This window comes from Phocoena sinus, chromosome 4, assembly GCF_008692025.1.
Source record: "Phocoena sinus isolate mPhoSin1 chromosome 4, mPhoSin1.pri, whole genome shotgun sequence".
Taxonomy (NCBI): Eukaryota; Metazoa; Chordata; class Mammalia; order Artiodactyla; family Phocoenidae; genus Phocoena; species Phocoena sinus.
The window spans coordinates 63,617,336-63,641,708 of NC_045766.1; the positions used below are offsets into that span (position 1 = coordinate 63,617,336).

Sequence of the window (24,373 nt, forward strand, 5' to 3'; positions counted from 1 at the left end):
TTTTAGAGGCAATTTTCCTAAAGTAAGTAAACAATTTTTTGGGGAAAAGGGATAAGAGTAGCTGCTGAATGAAGGGGATATGTAGGATTTAATTCACTTGATTGGTCCATCCGTTTTGGCCATTTAGAATATTAACGGTTGATGCTAAATTTCAAAAGACAGATTTTTAATTGAACACTGAAAGTTTTCTACTCCATATAATCCTCTTATCTGCATGTCTTATGCCTGTGGAAATACAGAGATTAGTTGCTGGAAGGCAGAAATCATGACGATATTTACACATTACATACCTGTACAGTATTCAACATAGCAAGTACCACACATGAAGATAAACCCTTAATAAATTATTTGGTAATTCTGTTAGAATAGAAAATAAAATAAGCATTCCTTAATCTTTTCTTCAATCAATCCCAGCCTTCTATCCACTATCATACTCACCTCCAGGTGAAGAAGCAAAAGCTTTTCTCCATGTTTCTTTCAATGTATCATTAGGTGAAAAAGTGGGTAGGCTAGAAATCAGCATGACCATTTACTTACCTTGGTTCCAGCTTTAGACATTTTTGGTGCATAGATTGGTTTCCCCAGTGCTGAAATCCAGGAATAGCTACAGAGAGTTAGAGGCACAGAGACATTTATACTGGGTTGGTTTCAAATCAAACATTTGCTTAGTCAAGAGAATAGGATCCAAAAATTGAGTCAGTCATTTAGAGGCTATTGATGGTTTCTAGAAAAACAATCAGGATTATGAAATAAAGGAAAGCTTCAGTACCCTCTTTAATGCTTACCAAGCCTTGCTGCATTATAGACTTTGCTGACTCAAGACACCAAAACCCAGCCAAATTTTTCAAAATTGAAAACAGAAAAGTTCCTCTTACTTGGGCAATTTGGTTTTCTAGCAAGTAGCCACCTTGAAATCCCCCATGTCTTTTTTTCTTCAAAAGAACTTGCAGGAGATGAGTCAAAAAACCACCCTCTAATTCTGAACAGAAGTGAAACATGTTCCAAAGCAATAAAACTGACATGACAACTAAAGGCAATGCATGATCTTGTGTTTGGGAAAAAAGTCAACACAAGTGATATTTTGGGGATAATTAGAAAATTTTAATACAGTCTATATATTAGGTACTACTATTGAGCCATTATTAAACTTCCTGAATTTAATCATATGTACTACGACTATGTAAGAGAATGTCTGGTTTTAGGAAATACATGCTAATATATTTAGGAGTTAAGGTCCCAGATGTCTTCAACCTACCCTTAAATTGTTGAGCAAAAATAAAATAGTAACACTATACAGAGGGTTGGTAAAGTGAAAGTGGCAAAATGTTAACAGTTGGTGAATCTAGACAAAAGGCATGTGGGAATTTACATTCCTGCCACTGTTCTTTAAGTGTGAAATTTTTTCAAAACACACACATACACCCAAAAGATCCAGTCCACAAGAAAGGGTGGTACAATGTGTAGCCCGAGAGACAGAAAGTTACTGTGCAAATCCTGAATTTGCAAAGGTTTAGCTAAGCCCAACTTGCCACCTGCTAGGTGGCATTTCTCTGCCATGATATCATATTGGAACCTGTGTAGGGAACAGTTTTTGGTGCTTCATATACCTCTGATTTTAGGAACGAGATTACATCTTACTGAAACTCAAAGAAACAACAAATCAACTGTTCTCCATTTTAATTTTCCTGGTCAAATATAGTCTTCTCAAAAGCCCAACTTCCTCATCTTTCCCCTTAACAAAGCCTCCAGCAAATATTTTTATAAATGGGATGCCCCTAAAGTATATTTTGGTCAGCCAGAAAATGACAAATGTGCCTTGATATGAAGACTGTTGAATTACAAAGTATTAAGTTATATGCTTAGTTTTCTGAACTTTATAAACTTTAAAGAAAGTATCTAATTAATACCATTAATTTCATTAAACAATAGCGGTTTCCAAAAAGACACTTCTATTATTCCAGTGTTTCTTTATTTGGTAATGCTCTCCTTGCTTGAATTTCATCAAGCAAGTTTAAAATAAAAACTCCAATTATAATTAAAACACATTCTGAGGGTTAATTTTCATTTTAGAAATAAGAGGTCAAGCGCTTTTAGATATAATTACTAATTAAATGGCCAAAAAGCATATGAAACAATGTTTATCAGCAATCAGATTCATTAAACTGGTAACTGTTTTATCTTAAAGAACATAGCTTTCCCATCAAATGTAAACTTTATTTTGATATAACATCACAGAATGACATTGGAAATCTTTTCTAAAATTAAAAGTAAAGCTTTATCTTTTTACTGAAAGGAGAAGATTACTTTTTAGAGTTTGTTTATTGAAAATCTGAAGCAGAAAGTGAAATGAAAAATAAAGATTTTATAGTTTAATTGTTGCATACTTTAAGAACTAAAATATCTTTATATAAAATCTTTCCTGCTGTATTTATACTCCAAAAATCATACTTTCATTCCAATTCTTTTCTAAAAGGAGTAGTAATTTCCTTTTAAATAGTTACAAAGAACTATAAAACCTATTCTCAATCACTTTAATATTAACATATATACAATGCCTTCATCAACTTTTTCATTTTAGCATCACAAAATGAGCCTTCTGATATTCTATAAACTATATGTTTATATAATAGAAGTTTATCTAAAATTCAATGTAAACAGTAGCAAATGACATTGGAAGGAAACTTAAGGGAAGGTCTTAAATAGGAAGAAAAATCCCCAAAGTCTCTTAAGCAGCAACAGCACCTTCCCAGTTTAGTTTCAACACGTGCACCATCTTGCATTCATCCTCCTGTTTCCAGGGCCCTGAATATGAAAAAAACAAAACAAAACAAAAAAACTAACTTTCTATCACCGTGTAAAAATAGGAAAAAATCCTTTTCGTAAAATCACATAAATCGGTCAGATGATAATTTAGAGTGATAAAATATGTGAAGTTAAAAGTTAATTACATTCCTTTTCTCTGAGGGTCACATTAGTTCATAATAGAAGAAAAGAAGTTCATACATAGACATAAAGTAGCAGGCTGTGGGGTTAGTCTAAAGTAAGATTTTATCCTCTTATATTTCCCATTTCCTTTGTATAATCTTCATCAGATTTCCAATTCTTAATCTCAGTATTTATTAACTAAATATTATAAAATTCTTTTTTTTATAAAAAGTAATACACACTTTGAAAATGTAAACAATATATGAAAAATAAAGAATAAGTTTACGCAGCTTTGGAAAACAGTTCAGCGGTTCCTCAAAAAGTTAAACATATTATCTTGCAATTCTACTCCTCTGCATAGTATACTGAAGAGAAATAAAAACATCTCTACACAAAAATTTGTACACGAAAGTACATATAGCAGCATTATTCACAATAGCTAACAAGTGGAAGCAACTCAAATGTCCATCAACTGATGAACAAATAAAGTGCAGTATATCCGTACAATGGAATAGTATCCAACCATGGAAAGGAATGATGTACTGACACATGCTAGAACATAGATGAACCTTGAAAACATTATGCTAAGTGAAAGAAGGCAGACACAAAGGCCACATATTGTATGATTCCATTTATATGAGATGTCCAGAACTGACAACTCAAGCGACAAACAGTAGAAGTTAGAAGTTGCCAGGGACCAGGTGGCAGAGGAGATATGGGGAGTTGGAGGAATTGGGAGTGACTGTCAATGTATACGGGCTTTATTTTTAGGGTGATGAAAATGTTCTCGATTTGTTAAATGGTGATGATTGTACAAACTTGTGAATATAATCAAAGCTGCTGAATTCTTCACTTTAAAAAAGTGAAGTTTTAGGCTTCCCTGGTGGCGCAGTGGTTGAGAGTCCGCCTGCCGATGCAGGGGACACGGGTTCGTGCCCCGATCAGGGAAGATCCCACCTGCCGCAGAGCGGCTGGGCCCGTGAGCCATGGCCGCTAAGCCTGCGTGTCCGGAGCCTGTGCTCCGCAACGGGAGAGGCCACAACAGTGAGAGGTCCGCGTACCACCAAAAAAAAAAAAAAAAAAAGTGAAGTTTATGGTATGTGAATATCTCAATAAAAATTAAGAGTAAGTTTTCTCCTACCCTAGACACCCAGTCTCATTCCTCAAAGACGAACACTGCTAACAATTTCTTTATATCCTTTCAGAAATTTTTAAGGCATATAACTAGCATAAAAATATGTGATTATCCCTTTCCTTTTTTCAAACACACGAGGCAACATTTTATGCCCCCTGCCAGCTTTCACCATCACCCCCTAGAGGTCATTCAGGATCAGCGCATGTGGGTGTGCTTCATTCCTTTCAAAGACGCATTCCGTGGCATGGATGAATCAGTTCATTAGGCACCTGCCCTCTAATGGGGAGCATTTGGCTGGTTTCCAGCCTACAGCTATTTCAAACAATGCTGCAATGAACATCTCTTGTATATGTATGTATGTATGTACTTATTTTTTATTGGAGTATAGTTGTTTTACAATGTTGTGTTAGTTTCTGAACATCTCTTTTAAACAGATCTTTACATACATGAATGTACCTGTAAGATAAATCGAAGAAGTGAAACTGCAAAGTCAAAGAATGTGTGCATTTTTAATTCTGATTTTGTCAAACTATCCTCCAAAAAGGTTGCACAAATTTACACTTTCCCCAGAGGTAACTGAAATGTCTTATCAGTGTTGTATACTATGTTTTTGAACCTTGCCAGTGTGATACATGAAAAATAGTATCTTACATTTCTTTAATTTTAAGTGAAAGTGAGCATCTTTGTGTTTGTAAGTATCTTTCTGTGAACTACCTATTTATGTCCTTTGTGTTTTTCTATTGTTAGTCTCTAAAGATACTTTAAAATAGCAAAATAAGCTAATTTCTATTAAAAAAAAGAATACTATGTGTTTGGATTAAATAACTTCCAATAAATTTGCCTGTATCCATGTTCTCTTCTACTGAATCTGTAGGTCTCCTAGAGTTTAGTATTCAAATCTTCATTTGGACTAATTCTGGTAATTTATTAATGCCCATATGTACAATTAACAAAGATTAGCTAATTTATTAATTGATTTATGTGTGGGATTATGGGAAAGAGGAAAAATGTGTCAGAAAGGGTAAAACTTAAAACCATATATGGGGAAGTACAGAACAGCTTTGGACGGTCTAACTCGTGCCAGGCAAGAGACAAAAAAGACAAATTTGGCTATTATATTTGCCCCTAACTCTATAGGCTCCACCTGAAGATTTTGCTTGACCTTCTCACTATAAAATGTAGTATATATGGGTATGTAAAAATCTGTATATGCTGGTGGGAGCGGTGGAAAAAATCAGCAGTAGTTGGTAACATAATATTCTGTGTGGTTTTTTGGTATGCTTGTAAGATGTCCCCCAAAGAACTTGTTTTAAGTGCTCTCCACTATAAATGCCTACCAGTGTTTTGATGAGGAAGTCTTATCCTGCTGCTTGTTTGGAGCCTGCTGCAGGGGGCACAAGACTGTCCAGCTGCTGACGATGTCCTGTATTAATCAACCACTCATAAAACTTGTTTTCCACAAGTACCTGGAACTGCTTCCTTTGATCCCTAAAATTGCAAAAAGAATGTAGCAATACTAATTCACATTAATTTTACTCCAAGTGATTATAAAATACTTTAATGGGATAAATGTTAAATTATTTCTAGTTATCCATTCGTTCTCTCCGAATAACTGCTCTGTTCAGTTCTATACACTGAATCACCACCACCACCACCACCAAAAAAAAGATTGGTCAGATACAATTCCCTCTTTGTAAAAACTTATCAGTAATTATATATTTTGTTCTACTGTGGTTATTCGCTCAACAGATATTTACTGAGGACCAAGTGATGCTGGGTAGTGTTCTGACTGATGAGGATAAATGTGTAAAGAGAAGAGAAATGGTCTCTGCCCGGGCAGGTTTGCACTGCATGATTCTAGAGGGTGCCATTCATATTGTGACCTATGTAGTCTGTGCTTCTTGTGGACCGAATATTCTAGTAGGGGAGATAGGTAATAAAATAAACATGTATATGAACTTAAGTAGTTGTAAGTGCCTTGGAGAAAAATAGAGCAGAGTAGGGAAAACAAGAGTATTTGGAATGCTAATTTAGAAAAAGGATGGACAGAAGCCTAAGATGACACGTAAGCAGAGATCTGAATGAAGTGATGGATTAAGCAAAATAAATATCTGGAGAACATTCCAGGCAGAGGAAACAAAAAGTGCAAAGGCTCTAAAGTGAGAGAATATTTAACATATTCAGGATAAGCAAGAGAAGAGAAGCTCCTGACAGCCAGGAGCTAGCTTAGCACCATCAGCTAGGCCTAGGTGTAGCTGGGATCTGGCCTGCTGCTTTTCTGTTGAACATAAATAATCCCATAGCACACCAACAGGGGACAAGGCCACTATGGGACAATGCTAGATCAAGGCAAAAAAAAAAAAAACTCATTCCATAATCATATCTCAGGTCCAGACAAAAAACAAAACTATTTTGTGGTCCAAACCACAAAAATGACCGAGCATCACCCTTTCCTGGCTAATGAGTGACTGCTGTTTCTTTACAATTATAGTTTTAGCCCCTTTATTCCCTCCTCTTTAATATAAAAATTATTACAATACCAAATCATAGAATTACCCTTACTTCCAGATTGCATCCAGCCCACAACAAAACCTTGCTTCCTACACTCCTCCCCCAAATCACCTAACAGCCAAAATCCAATTATCAGTTCTTTTAAACACGCTTTTATAGAGATGAAACTAGTTCTCTCCCTCCTTGTAATGAGTAATAAAATCCAACTTTATTCTACAGATACGTTCCTGGTGGTGTTTGGCTGGACAGCAATGACTAACACTATAGTATGGTGGGAGGGAAGTGAATGAGGAAAAGAATGGCAGAAAATGAGGCAGAGAGGGCCTGGTAGGTACTGTGAAGGTTTTATATTTTATTCCAAGTATGATGGGGACCCATTAGAGGGGACAGAGCAGGGAAATGACATCATCTTATCACTTTAAAAGGATCGTGTTGCAGTTTCTTTTCAAATTATTCAATAGTTCTTCTGTCTTCCCATGTTCCCAAAGTTAAATTGCATGCTCTTGCTGGTTTCTAGTGTTATCATGGATCTCATCACTTGCACATGCTATGATTCAGAGTCAATATTTATTAAATGCTTACCACATTCCAGACTCCACACATGTGTATAAGCTTTTCATATGTGTAAGAAAATCTAGCCATCTAAATACTACCAGCATCCAAACAACAGAATTGCTTTAAAAGAACATTCTTCCAATGATCCATTTTGATATCACATCAGTATAATGATTATATTATAAATGACAGTAGTTCACAGAAAACAGTAAAGACACTAAGAACCCAAGTTCTGGAACCAGGCTGACTAGGTGTGAATCCTGGCTCCTGTGTGACTTTGGATAAATTACTTAAATCTCTCGGTTCCTCAGTTTCCTCATCTGTGATAGGGAACTATTAGGAAGAATAAATGAATTAATACATAGAAGGTGCTTAGAACAGTACTTGGCACATAGTAAGTGCTCAATACATATTACCTATTATTATGGTCATCAGCACTATTCTGCTAAATTGAGAATGACTGAGCTGTAGTATTAGTATCCTGGTGGCTCAATCCATGAGATACAAACCAGGTGGAATGTTTGTAACAGATAACAGCAGTATTACAACAGTGGATTCCCAGGTAAAGCATGAGTTGTGACTGTTATTGATGTTTATATTTTTGGCAGGTAGCAACTGTTTTAAAGAATCTAAATGCAACTATGTAATTATATATTATATACTTCCTTCCTTAATCCATATGCCACAAGAATGCATCCAGAAAATACCATGGCTGGATCAAGTCTTTTTTTCAACAATTTCTCTTAGAATGAAGCTAATTCTAACAGGGCAGGTCTCAGATATTGTGGGTAAACAATCTCACCCAGAAAATGTGTCTCACAAACTCATCACTAAGCAGGGTGCCTTACACTCACATTACTACACACAGTACAGCACACACCACTACAGTGTCTTACACACACATCGTTACTATAAGTTATCTTATTAAACTTTTATATCAATCTCATCAGGTAGAAAATATACTTTATATATGATATAGCTAAGAGCTAGACAGGTCAGATGACGCATTCAATGTCACACAATAAGTGGCATGATCTGTACTAATTCCTGAGTCAGAGTACTTTCCACTACAATATAGACACAGCTATCCAAAGAACACTAATTTTAACATCTAATAAAACCAAGAGATCTAATTAAAATAAGCATTTTTACTTACACATCAAATCACAGTTCTGGATCATCAGAAATAGAAATATTTTTAGAATGGCTAATTTTCCAAGATAATGACAACCAGAAGAAACAACAACAAACAAAAAGACTGATACCAAGCAAATGGAATCCAATTATTAAAGTAATAGTTTTTCTAAGTCTCAAGGACCAAGACATTATCAGAATATAGGACATTTCATGTAAACATCCTCCAAAAGAACTTGATACCCTTTTCTCAAACTAGCTCCAGCTCCCAAATGGACAATGCTGTAGAAGAAGCACCCCTCCATCTTTCAGTACTATGTTTCCTCTCCTAATATCTCTAACAAATAAAATTTAATTAAATCCCAAAATACTTGTATAGACAATAATTACTTATTCTGAACATCCACTACTTTTAAGCTGTACATGCTATTCTGTCCAGAAGAAAACTGATCAAATGTTTCTAAACTGGGCTCCAATTTTTGGAGTCATCGTTAATTTTCTTGTCTTTTTTACAAAATCTTGCACCAAGTCTAGCCTCCTGTCAAAGTATTTCTGGTCTCCACCCCCTTCATCTCCACTCTAGTCCAGTTTCTTAGTCTAGAATATTGTAATATCACCCTGACTTCCCTCTTTCAGATCTAAGTAGAGGATTTCCATATGTGCCAATCACATTTTTAAATCTGCCATAGCATCTAATAAAGTGGTTTGCATATTGTAGGCATTCTATAAATGTTCCTGAATAAATGAAATGGCTTTCATTCCATTGTTCAAAACCCTTTTATGGCTCCTATTAGTTAATTCCACTTAAATCTAACCTTTATTGCCTGATATTCAAGATTCTACATAATCTGGCTTAATCTACCCATCCAAGTTTAAATATCATTATCCATAACCAGAATCTTGTTTCAGCAACTGATTTCCAGGATACCTGAAGTCTGCTTCTGCTTCCACATCTGCTCCTCTAGTGCTGTTAAAAGTATGCTGCCCAACCCTCACTTCTTCTCCAAACTCTGCTCATTTTTCAAGGTCCAACACAAATTCTATTTTCTCCATAAATCTCTGACCACCCACACTGATGTTTTCTGAATCTTTATATATGGTTTATATATAGCGTGTCCCTGGCTTCTAGAGTTCAAAGATCAAAACGCTTGAAATAAAATTTTGTGGTGGACATAATAAACTATAACCATCTACTATCACAAGCATGTTATTAAAAATAAAATATTTTAGTACCCCCAAAGTAAAAAGTAATTTCAGAATAAAAGACAGTATTCTAAACTGACTAAATTTAGCATTATTTTAAAACACTGTACTTATTTTTCACATTTTACCATGGATTAGGAAAATTCTGACAAAAACTGGCGTTAGTCCATGGACCAGCATTAGGAGTCCACCCTTGCACGTCTGCCTGTGGAGTGGTGGAGCCAGGAAACCTGTATTTTCAACGAGCTCTTTGGATGATCCTGATGCACAATGCAGTTTGAGAACCACTAGTATAGTGCAGAGAAGTAAATTAAAAACTAAAACCAATCCATGTATGATTGACCTTATATATGATCTTTCATTCATTTAAGTCTTATATCTTCCAGTTAAACTTAAGCTACTTAAAAGAAAGGAATCTAATACTTGAGTATCCACTTGCTCCCATCCCCCAACCAAACTGTGCCTGGGATACCGACCTTAGTGAAAGACACACTATGTCTTTTTGATTTCTTTAGCACAATTATAAACATGTGCAGGTTCACTTGCTTTCCCATGGAGTTTTACATAAGACAAATTACTACTTTTAGAAAATACTCACTTTGTCAAACGAGCCTCCTTCACAGTTTTCTGCCAGGTCTGTATCTTTTTTTCTCTTTGGCCAAGTGCTTTCTGATATGCAGATGGAAGACCCCCAGGTATCTCTGTTGTGTCCCCTTCCATTTCAAAGGGAATAATAAACACATAGAATTCACATGGTGCTAAGAGTCGGAAGACACTAGTGCTGCTGTTCTCTCTGCACACAATCATGGGATTATCCCAATAGTTAGGCACTGTAGCAAGGCCAGTCCTGGCCATGTGGTCCTCCAGCATTGGGTAATGGGTATGAAAGGGGGCAAAAGTTACTCTCTGGTTCCCAGAGAGAATAAGTGGGCGTGTAGGCGTCAGAATGTGAAAGATGCAACCTGTTGTAGAAGAGATGGACAGACGATGGCAAACAGCAATGACTTTAACATTGTCACAGCTGTGGAGATGAAGAGCAGTCTGTACAGGGCCCAGGATGAAGGTGCTATTCCTGCACTTCTCAATTGTCACAGATCTGGAAAATGAGGTAAATTTCTCTGAATAAGAATACGATGAAAAATATCTGACTACAATATTATTCTGATGGCAAATAAAAGGACAAATCCTGGTCCAAAGAAAACGTCACAACATCAAAACACCCTTGCTTACCGTAAGGGAGACAGCAGATATACAAAAGTCTCGTTGCAACGATGAATCTTTACATGTGCCCCCACCAGAGTATCTGAGCTCTTGGCCAATGTCTGCTTGTAAACCTGGCTCATCACCACCAGGCGGTGCATCCTAGGGGCCACATGAGTATTACAAGCAATCTTAGCTCTTTTGGTCGTCCCTTCAACTATTTAAGAAAAATATAAATAAATGAGATTGCTTCAAAGAAAAACAATCAACCATACGAGGTTACACATGTCTACATGTATACATGTCTAAAATTAGACCCGTGTGAGGTTTAAAAAAATGTTAGATTTGGGTGTTGGGTATGCTATATTATTCTCTGTGCTTTTCTGTATATTTGCAATATTTCAAATTTTTTTGTTTTTTAAAAAAAGGTTAAACCTATAATTCATTCAACATTGCCTATAGATCTAAGATTTTTTTTCATGCCTACCCTTTAACGTAAGTAATGTGCCTAAGGCCATATGGCTAGTAAGTGGCAGAGCTGGCCCAACTCAAATAGTATCTTCTCCAACCAGCCTTAATTTATCATCCCAACTCTTAAATAATCTCTTTAAATTGCCATAATACTAATTCTGAACCCCTCCTAAGTTACTCACCACATCATTCCATGAATTGTATTTGGGTTCACGTCTTTACTCCCAGGATCATTACTGACAGCACATCTTCCTATCGAACGTGGTGCCTTAAACACAAACTCACCCCTCAAGAAATCTGTGCAGGCTGCCCTCCTAACACAGTCCCACCATTACATCATTGCCTTCTCAGACTGTACTTCCCAGAAAACCATCAGGATACCCTTGTAAAGAAAATTGGCCAAATGTGGAGAGGTCACATAGTACACTGTTCTTCTTTTAAAACAATTCTTATTGTTTCCTTTTATTAGAAAAGTAATATATGGCTCCTGTAGAAAATTTTAAATACTAGTAGTAAAACAAGATAAAAATTATTTGTAATCCTACTATCTAATATGTTTTGGTATAATCCTAAAAGGTCAGATGTCCTTTTTCCTCCAGTGCCTACCTTAACAACATTTAAAAACTTACTTATATTCTTTTACCAACATCAAGAATTATGTAGTATCTCCTGTATATTTGTAGGAGCCTTACATATCTGAGAATCTGAGCTCATGCTAGAGCAATAGCTTGGTTGCATATATAATACTTGGGTCACTGTAGATGTTGCTCAACCATTTTCTGGTTTTCAGAATTATAAACATTTGATATGAAACTGATTTTTTTTTTTTTACATTTGCACGGAAACTATTTTTTCTTGGCCTTTGAAACTCAGAGATTGTGGAAGTATATTCTAGTTTTTTCCCATTAATTTTGCTTGGCCTTAGTACAGATACTTCTCTTTAAACTTCTATCTGGGCCCCTCTTCTCTTAAAACTTATATCTGGGCCCGAAGAAGTCATACAGTACCTGAACCTATCCCTCTAGCCATCCCTGGACTATCAGGAATAGATACATTTGCAACCAAAGCGTAATTCTCTCTACTATGAATTTAAATTTCCAATTTAGAAATAGCTAGTCTGCTTGTGTCTGTGTAGCTAAAAAAGAACCTCATCTTTACACCAATTCTATGAAGTTGTAACTATGGAATGGCCAATTTCTGGTAGGGTGCCTAGAAAATAGGAAAGCTTCAAGTAAATGAGCATATGAGAGTGAGAGGGGGAAAAGAGTCCGAAAAGAGAAGAGCAGAGCAAAGAAAAAGGACCAACCGAAGTTGGAGTTTCTACTAACTGCAACCAAAACAACCTGGACTAATGAATCAACTCTCTCAAACTGTTGCAGCCTTTGAGAAAAAGTCATATACAAAAGAGACGTTCCCTTTTTCTGTTTATAGTAGCAATATTTTTTTAGGTCCTCCACAAAGACATGTGATCATTAATATACCAGAAAACACTAGGTTCCTTAACCTGTCAATTCAATTTAATATAGATTAAAATATTAATAAATACCTTGGTGAGCCCAAGCCAATTTCTTCCCAGACTTGAGGCAAGCAGATATACCAAATGGATTCCCAGTTAAAGAGGCTCTCAACCAGGCTTCCAGCTTGTAGAAAGAAAAGGCCTTAGAGGTCTTTGAGAAGCCACTTTCTGCATGTAGTGGTTGCCACAGTGCAAGTTCATAAAGTGGATATATCTTCCTGGCTCCACTCACTGTACCTTCAATAAGAAAGCTGAGTGCTACAACAGCTTCTCGAGAGACTAGACTACTGTGGGTCGAATGAAACGATGCAGTGAGTTGTTCTGGATCTACAAGCAGTTCAAGGAGATCTGACAGATGATCACAGACAAAAGCTTGGTGACTGTAATCATTCCAGTTCTAAAAAATACCAAAAGAAAGCACTTTTAACAGATCAATGAGATTGAAACTCATTGTTTCAACAGAACAGTAAGACCTGAGACTTTTATATTTTAATTATTTTGTATTTATACTTTGCCTCATCCTCCCAAAAGCATTTAAAGTGGCTATATAAACCTTATAAAGATTTTCTGTGCACGTAATAGGTATAAACAGATTCTCTCTCTACCTTAGATAATTCAAAAGTAATACTAGTAGCTAACCCTCAGTGTGTGCCAAGCACTGTTATACAAACTTTAACATATTTATTTTATTTTTTTTTTTTTAATTTTTTATTTATTTATTTATTTTTGGCTGTGTTGGGTCTTCGTTTCTGTGCGAGGGCTTTCTCTAGTTGTGGCGAGCGGGGGCCACTCTTCATTGCGGTGCGTGGGCCTCTCACTGTCGCGGCCTCTCCCGTTGCGGAGCACAGGCTCCAGACGCGCAGGCTCAGCAGTTGTGGCTCACGGGCCTAGTCGCTCCGCGGCATGTGGGATCTTCCCGGACCAAGGCTCGAACCCGTGTCCCCTGCAATTGGCAGGCGGATTCTCAACCGCCTGCGCCACCAGGGAAGCCCTAACATATTTATAACTAGCAACAGTCTTAGGATAGATGCTATTACCGTGCCCATTCTACAGATGAAGAAATGGAGATACAAAAAGGTTCAGAAACTTGCCCAAGGTCACACAGCTAGTATTAAATATTCTAAAAGTTTCAGATCAAACATAAAAATAACCGCCTCGGACATTCATTTCATGAAGCACTAGGTTTTTAAAAAAATTTACCTTCTCAAAAAAAATAAATAAATAAAATCAAAAAAAAAAATAAAATTTACCTTCTCAAATTACAGAAGGAATTTCAAAATCTAATGAAACAAGGCAACTGATCTTACCGTAACCAGATTTAAGAGAAGTTATAACCTTGGGGGCTTCTCTGGTGGCGCAGTGGTTAAGAATCCGCCTGCCAATGCAGGGGACACGGGTTTGAGCCCTGGTCCAGGAAGATCCCACATGCCGCGGAGCAACTAAGCCCGTGCACCACAACTACTGAGCCTGCACTCTATAGCCCGTGAGCCACAATTACTGAGCCTGCGTGCTGCAACTACTGAAGCCCGTGTGCCTAGAGCCTGTGCTCCGCAACAAGAGAAGCCACCACAATGAGAAGCCTGCGCACAGCAATGAAAAGTAGCCCCGCTCGCTGCAACTAGAGAAAGCCCACGTGCAGCGATGAGACCCAAAGCAGCCAAAAATAAATATAAATAAAATAAATAAATTTAAAAAAGAAAAGAGAAGTTATAACCTTGGGAATAAGCTTTGAGTTGGCAGACGTACCAATAACTTGGCTTATTCATTTGACAGATATGTGATATGAGCAGTGTTAAGTGATGAATTATGCAAACTAAATAAGACATAGTTCCTGTCCTCAAGGAATTCAACAACTATGTAGTGAAATGACAATATAAACAAATAACTATAACACAGTGGGATGAGACCTATAGCAGAGATCTGTAAGATGTTCTATGAGCATGAGAAGAACAAAGAACTCCATTTGGGGAAAACAAATCTTAGTGGAGCGCTGTTTGAATAGATTCTTGATTGACGCTGGTAGTTATGCAAACAGAGCAGGGAAAAAAGCATTCTAGGCCTAGGGAACAGCAACCAAAGGCCCATAGGAGTAAAATCACCTGCTGTGTTCAGAGAAACGGAAGTTCTGGGTGGGGTGTAGGGCGCATGCTGGGAAGTGGTAGGTAAAGGTAAAATGGTAGGCAGGGACCAGTCACAAAAGGCTCTGTATGAAATACTAAGATATCCTGGACTTTATTTTGTGTGCCAGAGACAAAATAAACTATTTTGTAAATAGCTATACCATTTTTCTTTTTAATAAACTCTCATTTGGACGCCAAAGAACATTTCAAAGCAGAGCTGTCCACAGCCTCACCTGCTCTTCCTCCCTCTTGCTGCATCTCCCTCCCCCACGGTAAGTAGGCCTAAGAAGGCTCCAAACAGTACAAGATGAAAACAACAATGACACTGAGAATTCACTGATGGAGTTCTGACAGGAGATGGATACAAAGGATCTGTATTTTAGAAAGTCCAGTGTAGTAGGTGGACTATAGATTGAAAGCAGGGTGACCAAGTAGGATCTAATTATAGAAATCAAAGCAAAAAAGAAAAATGACACTAGGGCCTATACAGAGGAAGAAAAAGGATAAATTTTATTTTGGCTGCACCTCGAGGCTTGCAGGATCTTAGTTCCCTGACCAGGGATCGAACCCAGGCCCCCGGCAGTGAGAGCACCGAGTTCTAACCACTGGACTGCCAGGGAATTCCCAAAAAAAGGACAAAATTTTAAAGAGTTATTTTGAAGGCAGAATCAGTAAGACTTGACAACTAACTAGGTATGGGTGGTGATAGAGAAAGCATGGGTGGCTGGTGGTAACTTTCACTGGAATGGGGAATACAAGATAATTCAAGTGAAGGGAGATTCTACTGTAGGGACATACAATCATCTCCCAAACTGAAGTACAGGGAAACCTCATCAGAACTGGAACTGGAAAGCCATCTTGAACCTGGTTCTCTCTCAGGTCTCTCTGCATGTCTGTTCCATTCTCTTCTTTATCTCAGAGTTGTTAATCCCTCATAACTCCAGGTCACTCACGGATGTGGTAGCTATTCTGGTCCCAATGCCACATGAGCTACCAGCAAATACCTATCACCAACTGGGTAATTTCTTCAATCCTGGGGTACTGATTGGACCAGATCATCATTTCAAATCAGACCAATTTCAAATACATACCTAGGAATGGGTTATTCTAGTCAAGTGTCCATCCCTTGTCCAATCAGTTGCTGGGAGAGGTCATGCTATAGCACAAACTAAAGTCACCATATACTGCTGCTTACGATGCAACAAGTCTCATGCTATGTATTACTGAATTCTCACAGCCATTCAGAAACAGGCATTATCATCTCCATTTAGAGAAAAGAAGCCAAGCTAGAGAAGTTAACTGAGTTGCCTACAATCATGTGAAATCAAATTCATTAACATTTGCAAAAATGGGAATGCTAGTAAGAGTAGAGTGAACGATTTGCCTGAAAATTATCTAAGTGATTTTTGTGTCGTTGCAGGAACTGAAATCACTTCTCTATCTTGATTAAGATTGCACATATTGATTTCGTTTTATAATTAGGAAAAGAAAGAAAAAACGAAACAAATCAAGCCAACAAATCTCTGGCTTATATAAGCAATTCAAAGTAATTTTTAATGAAGGCAAACTGTCTCCCTCACAAATTGTCCCTTTCAGAGAAAGAGATCATCATTTAAATAGTACCTTATTATGACAACTGGATTTTTCAGTCAGGTCAGGAGACTGAGATCTATGTCTGGGACTAGGCCACTCTTCTCCAATCAAAGATGTCCTCAGGGAGACCTTGTTTAACTGTTGTATATATAAGAAGAGCAGAAACTGTAGGGTGTCCACTGAAAGCTGTCCAAGAAGAAAATAAATGATGAACACATGTCTTAAAACAACATCAACCACTATTAGATACAGTAACTAAGTAGATATAGTAAAAGAAATTCACAACAGTGTGCTGATCCTAAGAAAACAAATGTGGAAACATTGCTAGCATTGGATATGTATGTCTCTGATACCCAGATGCAGGAGTTTCTAAAACTAATTAAACTGGAGTCCCTTACTTTCTCAGAAAGCTATGTAGCATCTATGGCCATAGTCATTCTCTCCCAAAACTGATGAAGTGGAAAGGATGAAGTACATACTTTTTTAAAGTATATTATTTCAGAAGTTTACAATTACAATTAAAAAAAACCAGTAATCTGAAAAAACAAATAGATGAAAGAAAGGAAGAAGGAAATTTAATCAAGACACAGAGGTTAGTTTAACCTGATCACAGACTTACCAAGAAAGTTCAGGATATCAGTGCAACACCTGAAATTGTACGCAATTTTTTGGTGTATATGCATTTTGTGGGGAGTAGGCCTCAGGTTCTCATCAAATTCTTAAAAAGGGTGTTTGACTTAAAAAAAAAATACTACTGGTCTGACAGATGTTAAGTCATTTCTTATTTGAAGAAGGGTGTGGTTTGAAGCTCAGGATTTGAAGCTCATGGTTATCCTCATATACCCATTCCCATACACATACAAGAGAGGCAAAAAAGTGAAGTAATACATCTGGGTCTACAGCTATATTCACCCTGATTCCCAACATGGCTAAAAATCAGTATGCCTAGAGAACTTAAAAATATGGATTCTCAGGATCACCTAAACCTACCAATTCAATCAGCTGTCAATGTGGAACCTCATGAATCTATATATTTAAAAAAATTTTTACTTGCTTAATTAAACTTTTTGAGGTAACTGCAGTTTCACATGCAAGAACAGAGAGATCCCATGTACTTTTTATCCAGTTTCCCATCTTGCAAAACTATCATACAACAGCACAGCCAGGGTATTGACACGGATGCAGTCAGGGTACAGAACACTTCCATCCACGCAAGGTTCCTTCATGTTGCCCTTTTATGTATAGCCTTTTATTCACGTGGCAATCCAACACAGGGCATCTGGTTGGATGAGTCTCTAGGCTGCTGTCATCTAAGCAATGACTCAGGGATCTAGGCATCTTCTGTCTTTTGAAGCCACTATTATACTAGTGGCTCCACTTCCTACCCTACCTCACCCCTTCTTTAGCCCCTAACCACTTATCTGTTCTCTATCTACATAATTTTGTCATTTCAAGAATGTTACATAAATGGAATCATATAGTATGTCACCTCTTGGGATTGACATTTTCACTCAACGTAATTCTCTGATTTTATACATACTTCCATTTAACAATTATTTGTTATATTAGCGTTATTCCTTCATATACCTGCCTCTCCATGAGACTGTAAGATCTTTCTCTCTTTTGCTTTTATATTCCTAGTAACTAGCATAGAAACTAGTACATAGTAAGCACTCAAAAAAAGTGGAGCTTCTTGAAGGTTTTATTCATCTCTGTATCCACAGCACCCACTACTGTACCTAGCACATAGTAGGTACTCAATAAATGTTTAATTAATGAAAACTATAATGCCCTTCTCCTCCTGGTTGCTTGCCAAACTTTTTTTTCAATCTCCAAACCCTTGTTTAGATATTATACCGTGTGGTAGAGACTGGCTAGATGCTAACTAAATGCCTTTCCTTCCTGATCACACAATTAGATGGCATTTCCCAGCCTCCTTTGAAGTTGCATATGGTATAACTGGGTTAGTCAATGGAATGTGGGTGGGTGGGTTTACATATACTGCTTTTAAGCCTCCCAAAAACTTTCCCAAAGAAATGGAAGTGAAGGACTCAGGCCCTAGTGGGAATGGCTGTGGCAAACTGTATTTTATTTGCAATTGTTCATTTCCTCATCCTCCAAGAGGCTTACACGGCCCTTCCCATGGCCATGGGATTTCCCTGCCTCCTGTGAGGTAGTTTACCTCCCATCTTATTAATTTCAGGCATGGACATGTGACAAAGCTTTTGGCCAATGGAACAAAAGTGGTGGTAGTTTATGTCACATCTGAGCAAAAGTTTTAAGAGGCATCAAGACTTTTCTCCTGCTCTGTTGCTCTTCCCTTCTATCCCAAGAATAGACATGACCTACATAGAAGCTGTTTCTTCAGCCTGAGTCTCCAAATGGGCAGACACATAGAGCCACAGCCTGGAAAAGAGCCATAGCTAAGGTGCAGCCTAAATGTAAAATAAGCAAGAAATAAACCTTAGTTACTGTAAGCCACTGAAATTTCATTTTTGTTTGTTTTTCACCTAGTATAATAGTGGCTCCAAAAGACAGAAGATGCCTAGATCCCTCAGTCATTGCTTAGATGACAGCAGCCTAGAGACTCATCCAACCAGATGCCCTATGTTGGACTGCCACATGAATAAGAAATAAACTGTTATTGCACCAAGCCACTAAAATGCTGGGATCACCTGTTACTGTAATAGTCTACCCTGATTAATATACTTTCTCTGTGAAGTCTTTCCTTATCACCAGAATTGATCATTCTCTTCTCTATTCTATTTCTGTACTTTATGCATACTTTTATTGCACATTCCATACTATTAAATAGCACTTTTTAAACTATAGTCGATTTACAATATTGTGTTAGCTTCAGGTGTACAGCAAAGTGATTTGGTTATACATATATACATATGTTATATATTTATATTCTTTTTTGATTCTTTTCCATTATAGTGTATTACAAGATATTGAATATAGTTCCCTGTGCTACACAGCAGATCCTTGTTCCTTATCTATTTTATATATGGTAGTTTGCATCTGTTAACCCCATACTCCTAAATTATCACTCCCCCTCTTCCCCTTTGGTAACCACAAGTTTGTTTTCTATGTCTGTGATTCTGTTTCGGTTTTGTAAATAAGTTCATTTGTACTATTTTTTAGATCCACATATAAGTGATATCATATAATATTTGTCTTTCTCTGTCTTACTTCACTTAGTATGATAATCTCTAGGTCCATCCATGTTGCTGCAAATGGCATTATTTCATTCTTTTTTATGGCTAAGTAATATTCCATTGTATATATACATACACACACACACACACACACACACACACACACATATATATATATATATCAAAATATATCACATCTTCTTTATCCATTCATCTATTAATGGACAGTCAGGTTGCTTCCATGCCTTGGCTATTGTAAACATGCTGCTGTGAACATTGGGGTGCATGCATCTTTTCAAATTAGAATTTTCTTTGGATATATGCCCAGGAGTAGGATTGCAGGATCATATGGTAGCTTTATTTTTAGTTTTTTAAGGAACCTCCATACTTTTTTCCACAGTGGCTGCACCAATTTACATTCCCACCAGCAGTGTAGGAGGGTGACCTCTTCTCTACACCCTCTCCAGCATTTATTATTTGTAGACTTTTTGATGATAGCCATTCTGAACAGTGTGAGGTAATACCTCAATGTGGGTTTCTTTTTTATTGGAGCATAGTTGATTTACACTGTTGTGTTAGTTTCTGCTGTACAACAGACTGAATCAGTTATACATATACATATATCCACTCTTTTTTAGATTCTTTTCCCATATAGGTCATTACAGAGTACTGAGTAGAGTTCAGTGTGGTTTTGATTTGCACTTCTCTAATAATTAGTGATGTTGAGCATCTTTTCATGTGCCTGTTAGTCATCTGTATGTCTCCTTTGGAGAAATGTCTATTAAATAGCACTTTTTTACACACCAGCTTCACCTAATAGTCTATGAGCTCCATGAGGTCAGAGCTGCTATTCTAATCAGCTTTGAATCTCAGCATATAGCAGACGCTCACTTAAAAGGAGTCAGGTGCTCGGACCATAACATGTCAGCAGTTCATAAGCACTCATGTAACTCAATAGTTTTAATGTCAATGAAAATATTTCTCTTCCAATTACAGGGTCTCTATAACATTACTGCTTTAAAAATAAGTGAATAAGGATTGCTAAGTAAGGACTAACTCACTAAATATTTCCAAACTGGAACTGCTAAAACTTAAATGGTGCTTTGGCATCACATGGTCATTAAAACCTTAAACTGCACACTGTACAGCTAGTACAAAAATTTTAAATTGTTTATTTCCCAAAGTAATTAAACACACATACATGTACACATAAATCCATACCTGATTTCTTTGCTTTTCGACTTCATCCTCAGACATGCAGTTGGACAAAATTTCAGACCATTCCAGGCGCTCCTTCGGTGTCTTCACTGCAAGACTATCAAATATTTCAAAGTAAAGCCATGCCAGATCCTTAGCCAACTGCAGCTTTCCACACGCAATGTGCCTCCATGTAGACCAGGACAGGCGTGGGTAACCTCCCTCTGTGGCCCGGGTTCGCACATAGGTGGATATCTTCCTGAGATAGTGAAGACTGAACTTGGATGGAGGGGGGACCTGCAAGGCGCCCACTATAAAGGGTTCTGCTTTCACCCAGAGGAGAACTCCGGACTCATCCATATTATCTCTAAGGACATCTGTGTGAAAAGGCTTCTTTGCATACCTAGGAAACAAAGTTTCTTCACAAGCTAATTTGAAATAAAATGCATTTACACAGCTTCTTGTAAGGTGACCCCTCCCTTAACTGTTTTTAAATGTACTATGTCAATTTAAAAAGTGGATCTAGTTCATCAAACAAAAGCAGAATAGATTTTTGGTCAGATCTCATTATAATCTATTTGAGCAAGAAAAATATTGTAATAAAATTATCTCACTTGAGTTGTTCAAAGTGGTTGTTCAAGGAAGTGTGTAAATGCATGAGGTATGAGATAGATGCCTGCTCAGGACGAAGAAAAGAAGAAATGGGAAAGAGCCATCCTATCACCAGAAATCTTGCTCTGTCCTGAGGGGAAACACTAGTCAAAATAAGGGGAATAAAATTTCAAAGTCCAATCACTTACACATAGAGGATGCCTGATTAAAGATCTGGACGTGTTAGCTGACCATATGAGCTCAATATGAAGCACTAGCACAGGGTGGCAGACAAAAATGCTCAGGTAGGGCTTCCCTGGTGGCGCAGTGGTTGAGAGTCCGCCTGCCAATTTCAGGGGACACGGGTTCGTGCCCTGGTCCGGGAAGATCCCACATGCCGCGGAGCAGCTGGGCCCATGAGCCATGGCCGCTGAGCCTGCGCGTCCGGAGCCTGTGCTCCGCAATGGGAGAGACCACAGCAGTGAGAGGCCCGCGTACCGCAAAAAAAAAAAAAAGAAAAAGAATGCTCAGGTAAACGTAGGCTGCAAAAATAGATCAAGGAAAGTCAAAGCATCTTTAGTCTCTATAACAGCGAACCTGCTCTGGCATATTCTACTGTCCTTAGTTCAGATGCAATATTTTTAGATTTTGTTTGTTCATTGTTTGTTATAACAATACATGATTTTTAGGAAATATTTGTTAAATATGTAAAAATAGAAGGGGAGGAAATCATCCACAGTCCCACCACCAAAGGGAAACTAGTTAATATTTTACTGTACTTCCTTGCTTTTTTTTCTACACAGGTTAGATATTAGTTTTTGAATTGTCATAGTTGTGATAATACTATATATTCTGTATTATTTTATAATACAATTCTGTCTTATTTTAAAAGCTTAATAGCACTCTAAATAAATGTACCCCAGTTTATTCAACTGTTCTATTTTCAGACATTTCATAGGTTTAAAATTTTTCACAAAAACAAGATAGGCAAACTATTGATCATTGTTGAAGCTGGATGATGAATACATGGGGGTTCACTTACCTATTCTACTTTTGTGTATGTTAAAATTTTCCACTAAAAAATGTTTAAATGTTTTCACTTTTATAAATAATGCTATAATTACCATCTTTCTGCATATTTTCTGCATGATCATTAATTCCCAGAGAAAATTTTCAGATGTGCATTTGTGAAATGAAGTAACTGAGATTTCTGAAGCTCCTGACATATATTACCATTGCTTTCCAAAATGATTATATCAAATTGTTCCATCAATTTGATTATATCAAAATGTTTTATTGCTATTATTATGTTTTGCATTTGACTTTAAGAAAATTCTGCTTCTTTTGGGAATTCTCTGTTCAAAAAGTAATTGACATCAATTGAGTGCTTACTATGTGCCAGGTAGCATTCTAAGTATTTCATGTTCTTCGCCTTCCATCCGCACAACCACCTGGAGATACATATGATTATCCCCATTTTCAGATGAGAAAACGGAGGCTTAGAAAAGTTAAGGGACTTACCCAAAGTCACATACTTGAGTTGGCAGAGCCCTGGATTAGAATTCAAGTCTGTCTGACTTGAGAACTGTGTTACTTACAAATGTATTTTAGGAACCCAGTTTTGGGAGACTCTGGAAAATAGGAGTGAATCCAGAAGGGAATGACCAGAATGGCCTTAAATGGAAGGTCACCTAAGGACCAGGTGTAAGATCATGGAAGCATAAACCCAAAAGAAGGGTGTGAGAGGGTAGATGGCAGCTGTCTTCCAAATTGGGAATGGTTTAACGTCCCTCTGAGTAACACCAGACGATGAAAGTTCTGTGAGGAAGATCTTAGTCCGCTCCAAAATGAAAATAGGCTGCTCTGTGAGGTACTGACTCCTGTCCCTGAAGTTAGCAATCAAAAGCCAGAACCTGGGGATGAACCCTCTATTCTAACCTCGAAACTAGAGAGGGCTAAATTCGTAAACATAAACTGGGGCTCCTTCCCTCTTCAAGAGCTCCCCTGGGATGCGGTGGGATCCGGCTTATTCAGGCAGGGAAATCGGCGTGAGGCCCAAGGCGGTCCTACCGAGGCTTCGCCGCCACCTCGTCCGCTCTCTGGGGTAGGACGCGGTCCAGGATGGGACTCTGAGTGGGCCGCCCGAGCGCGCCCCGATCTCACTTCAGAAACCGAGAAGCCCCAGCTTACAGGGTCCGTAGAGGACCCAAGACCTGGCGAGAGCGAAGGCGGCCTCCCCAGCCCGAGCCCGAGGCGTGATGGGCTCCTCCCTCCTTCCCTGGCACCGGCCCGCGCACGGTTACCTGCGAAGATAGGGGCCAACCGGCCGCATCTCCCAGCGCGCAGCCGCGCCTCGCCCGCCAGACCGGCCCGCCCCGCCGCCCACCCACTGCGCAAGCGCAAGGCCTCGCACCACCGAGAGCTGGACGACTACGTTGCTAGAGCGGCCCGGTACTTCTTCCGCGATTTGGGAAACAGTTGGCTGAGGCTGAGAGTCCTTGATGCTGGAACGTGGAGCCAGATCCGGCCGCTTTGTGGTGTCGTGCCTTTCTACTCAGGGTATTAGGAAGTTTTCCATTGCTCCACAGAGCTGTGGTCAGCCACTAGCTGCTGGTAAGGTCAGCACGCTTTGATCAGTAACAATAATGATAATGACAGTTTACATTTATAGAATGCTTACTGTGGGCTGGGCACCGATTAAAGCACCTTTACGTATCTTATCTCAGTCTTCCTAAGAGCCCTCTAAGTTAAGTACGTTTGTTTTACTGATGAGGGCTTAGAGAGGTGAAAGTAACACAGAGACCGAGCTAAGACACAAACCCCAGGATGTCTGAAGCGAGAGCCACCAGGGTTAGCTCCTTAACTCTTAGCTTTTCCTACATGTTACCGCCTTCAGGAAGCTTTTTTGGATTTCACCCATCATAGGAACATAACTCCTTCCTCTAAAACTCCATATTATGATTTTTGGTCATTTCCTGCTTTTTTAAAAATTTAATTTATTTTTTATACAGCAGGTTCTTATTAGTCATCAGTTTTATACACATCAGTGTATACATGTCAA

The 24,373-nt window shown here is 38.1% G+C and overlaps 1 protein-coding gene across 10 annotated transcripts in view; it reads right to left on the bottom strand.

Annotated features, from left to right (window-relative positions):
* The window catches only part of TBCCD1 (TBCC domain containing 1), a 28,944-nt gene extending 5,243 nt beyond the window's left edge, over positions 1-23,701 (bottom strand). Inside the window, exons 1-9 of one of the 10 annotated variants that reach the window (XM_032630966.1) lie at positions 23,616-23,689; positions 22,705-22,763; positions 20,746-21,124; positions 16,394-16,549; positions 12,681-13,047; positions 10,694-10,880; positions 10,062-10,559; positions 5,398-5,548; positions 616-2,802 (exon numbers count right to left, since the gene is read on the bottom strand). In XM_032630966.1, the coding sequence (XP_032486857.1) occupies positions 5,419-5,548; positions 10,062-10,559; positions 10,694-10,880; positions 12,681-13,047; positions 16,394-16,549; positions 20,746-21,081 (1,674 nt within the window). In that variant the 5' untranslated portion in view covers positions 21,082-21,124; positions 22,705-22,763; positions 23,616-23,689 and the 3' untranslated portion in view covers positions 616-2,802; positions 5,398-5,418. The other 9 variants (XM_032630965.1, XM_032630967.1, XM_032630963.1 and 6 more) reach the window with 9 other exon arrangements.
* Between the last annotated feature and the right edge of the window lie 672 nt (positions 23,702-24,373).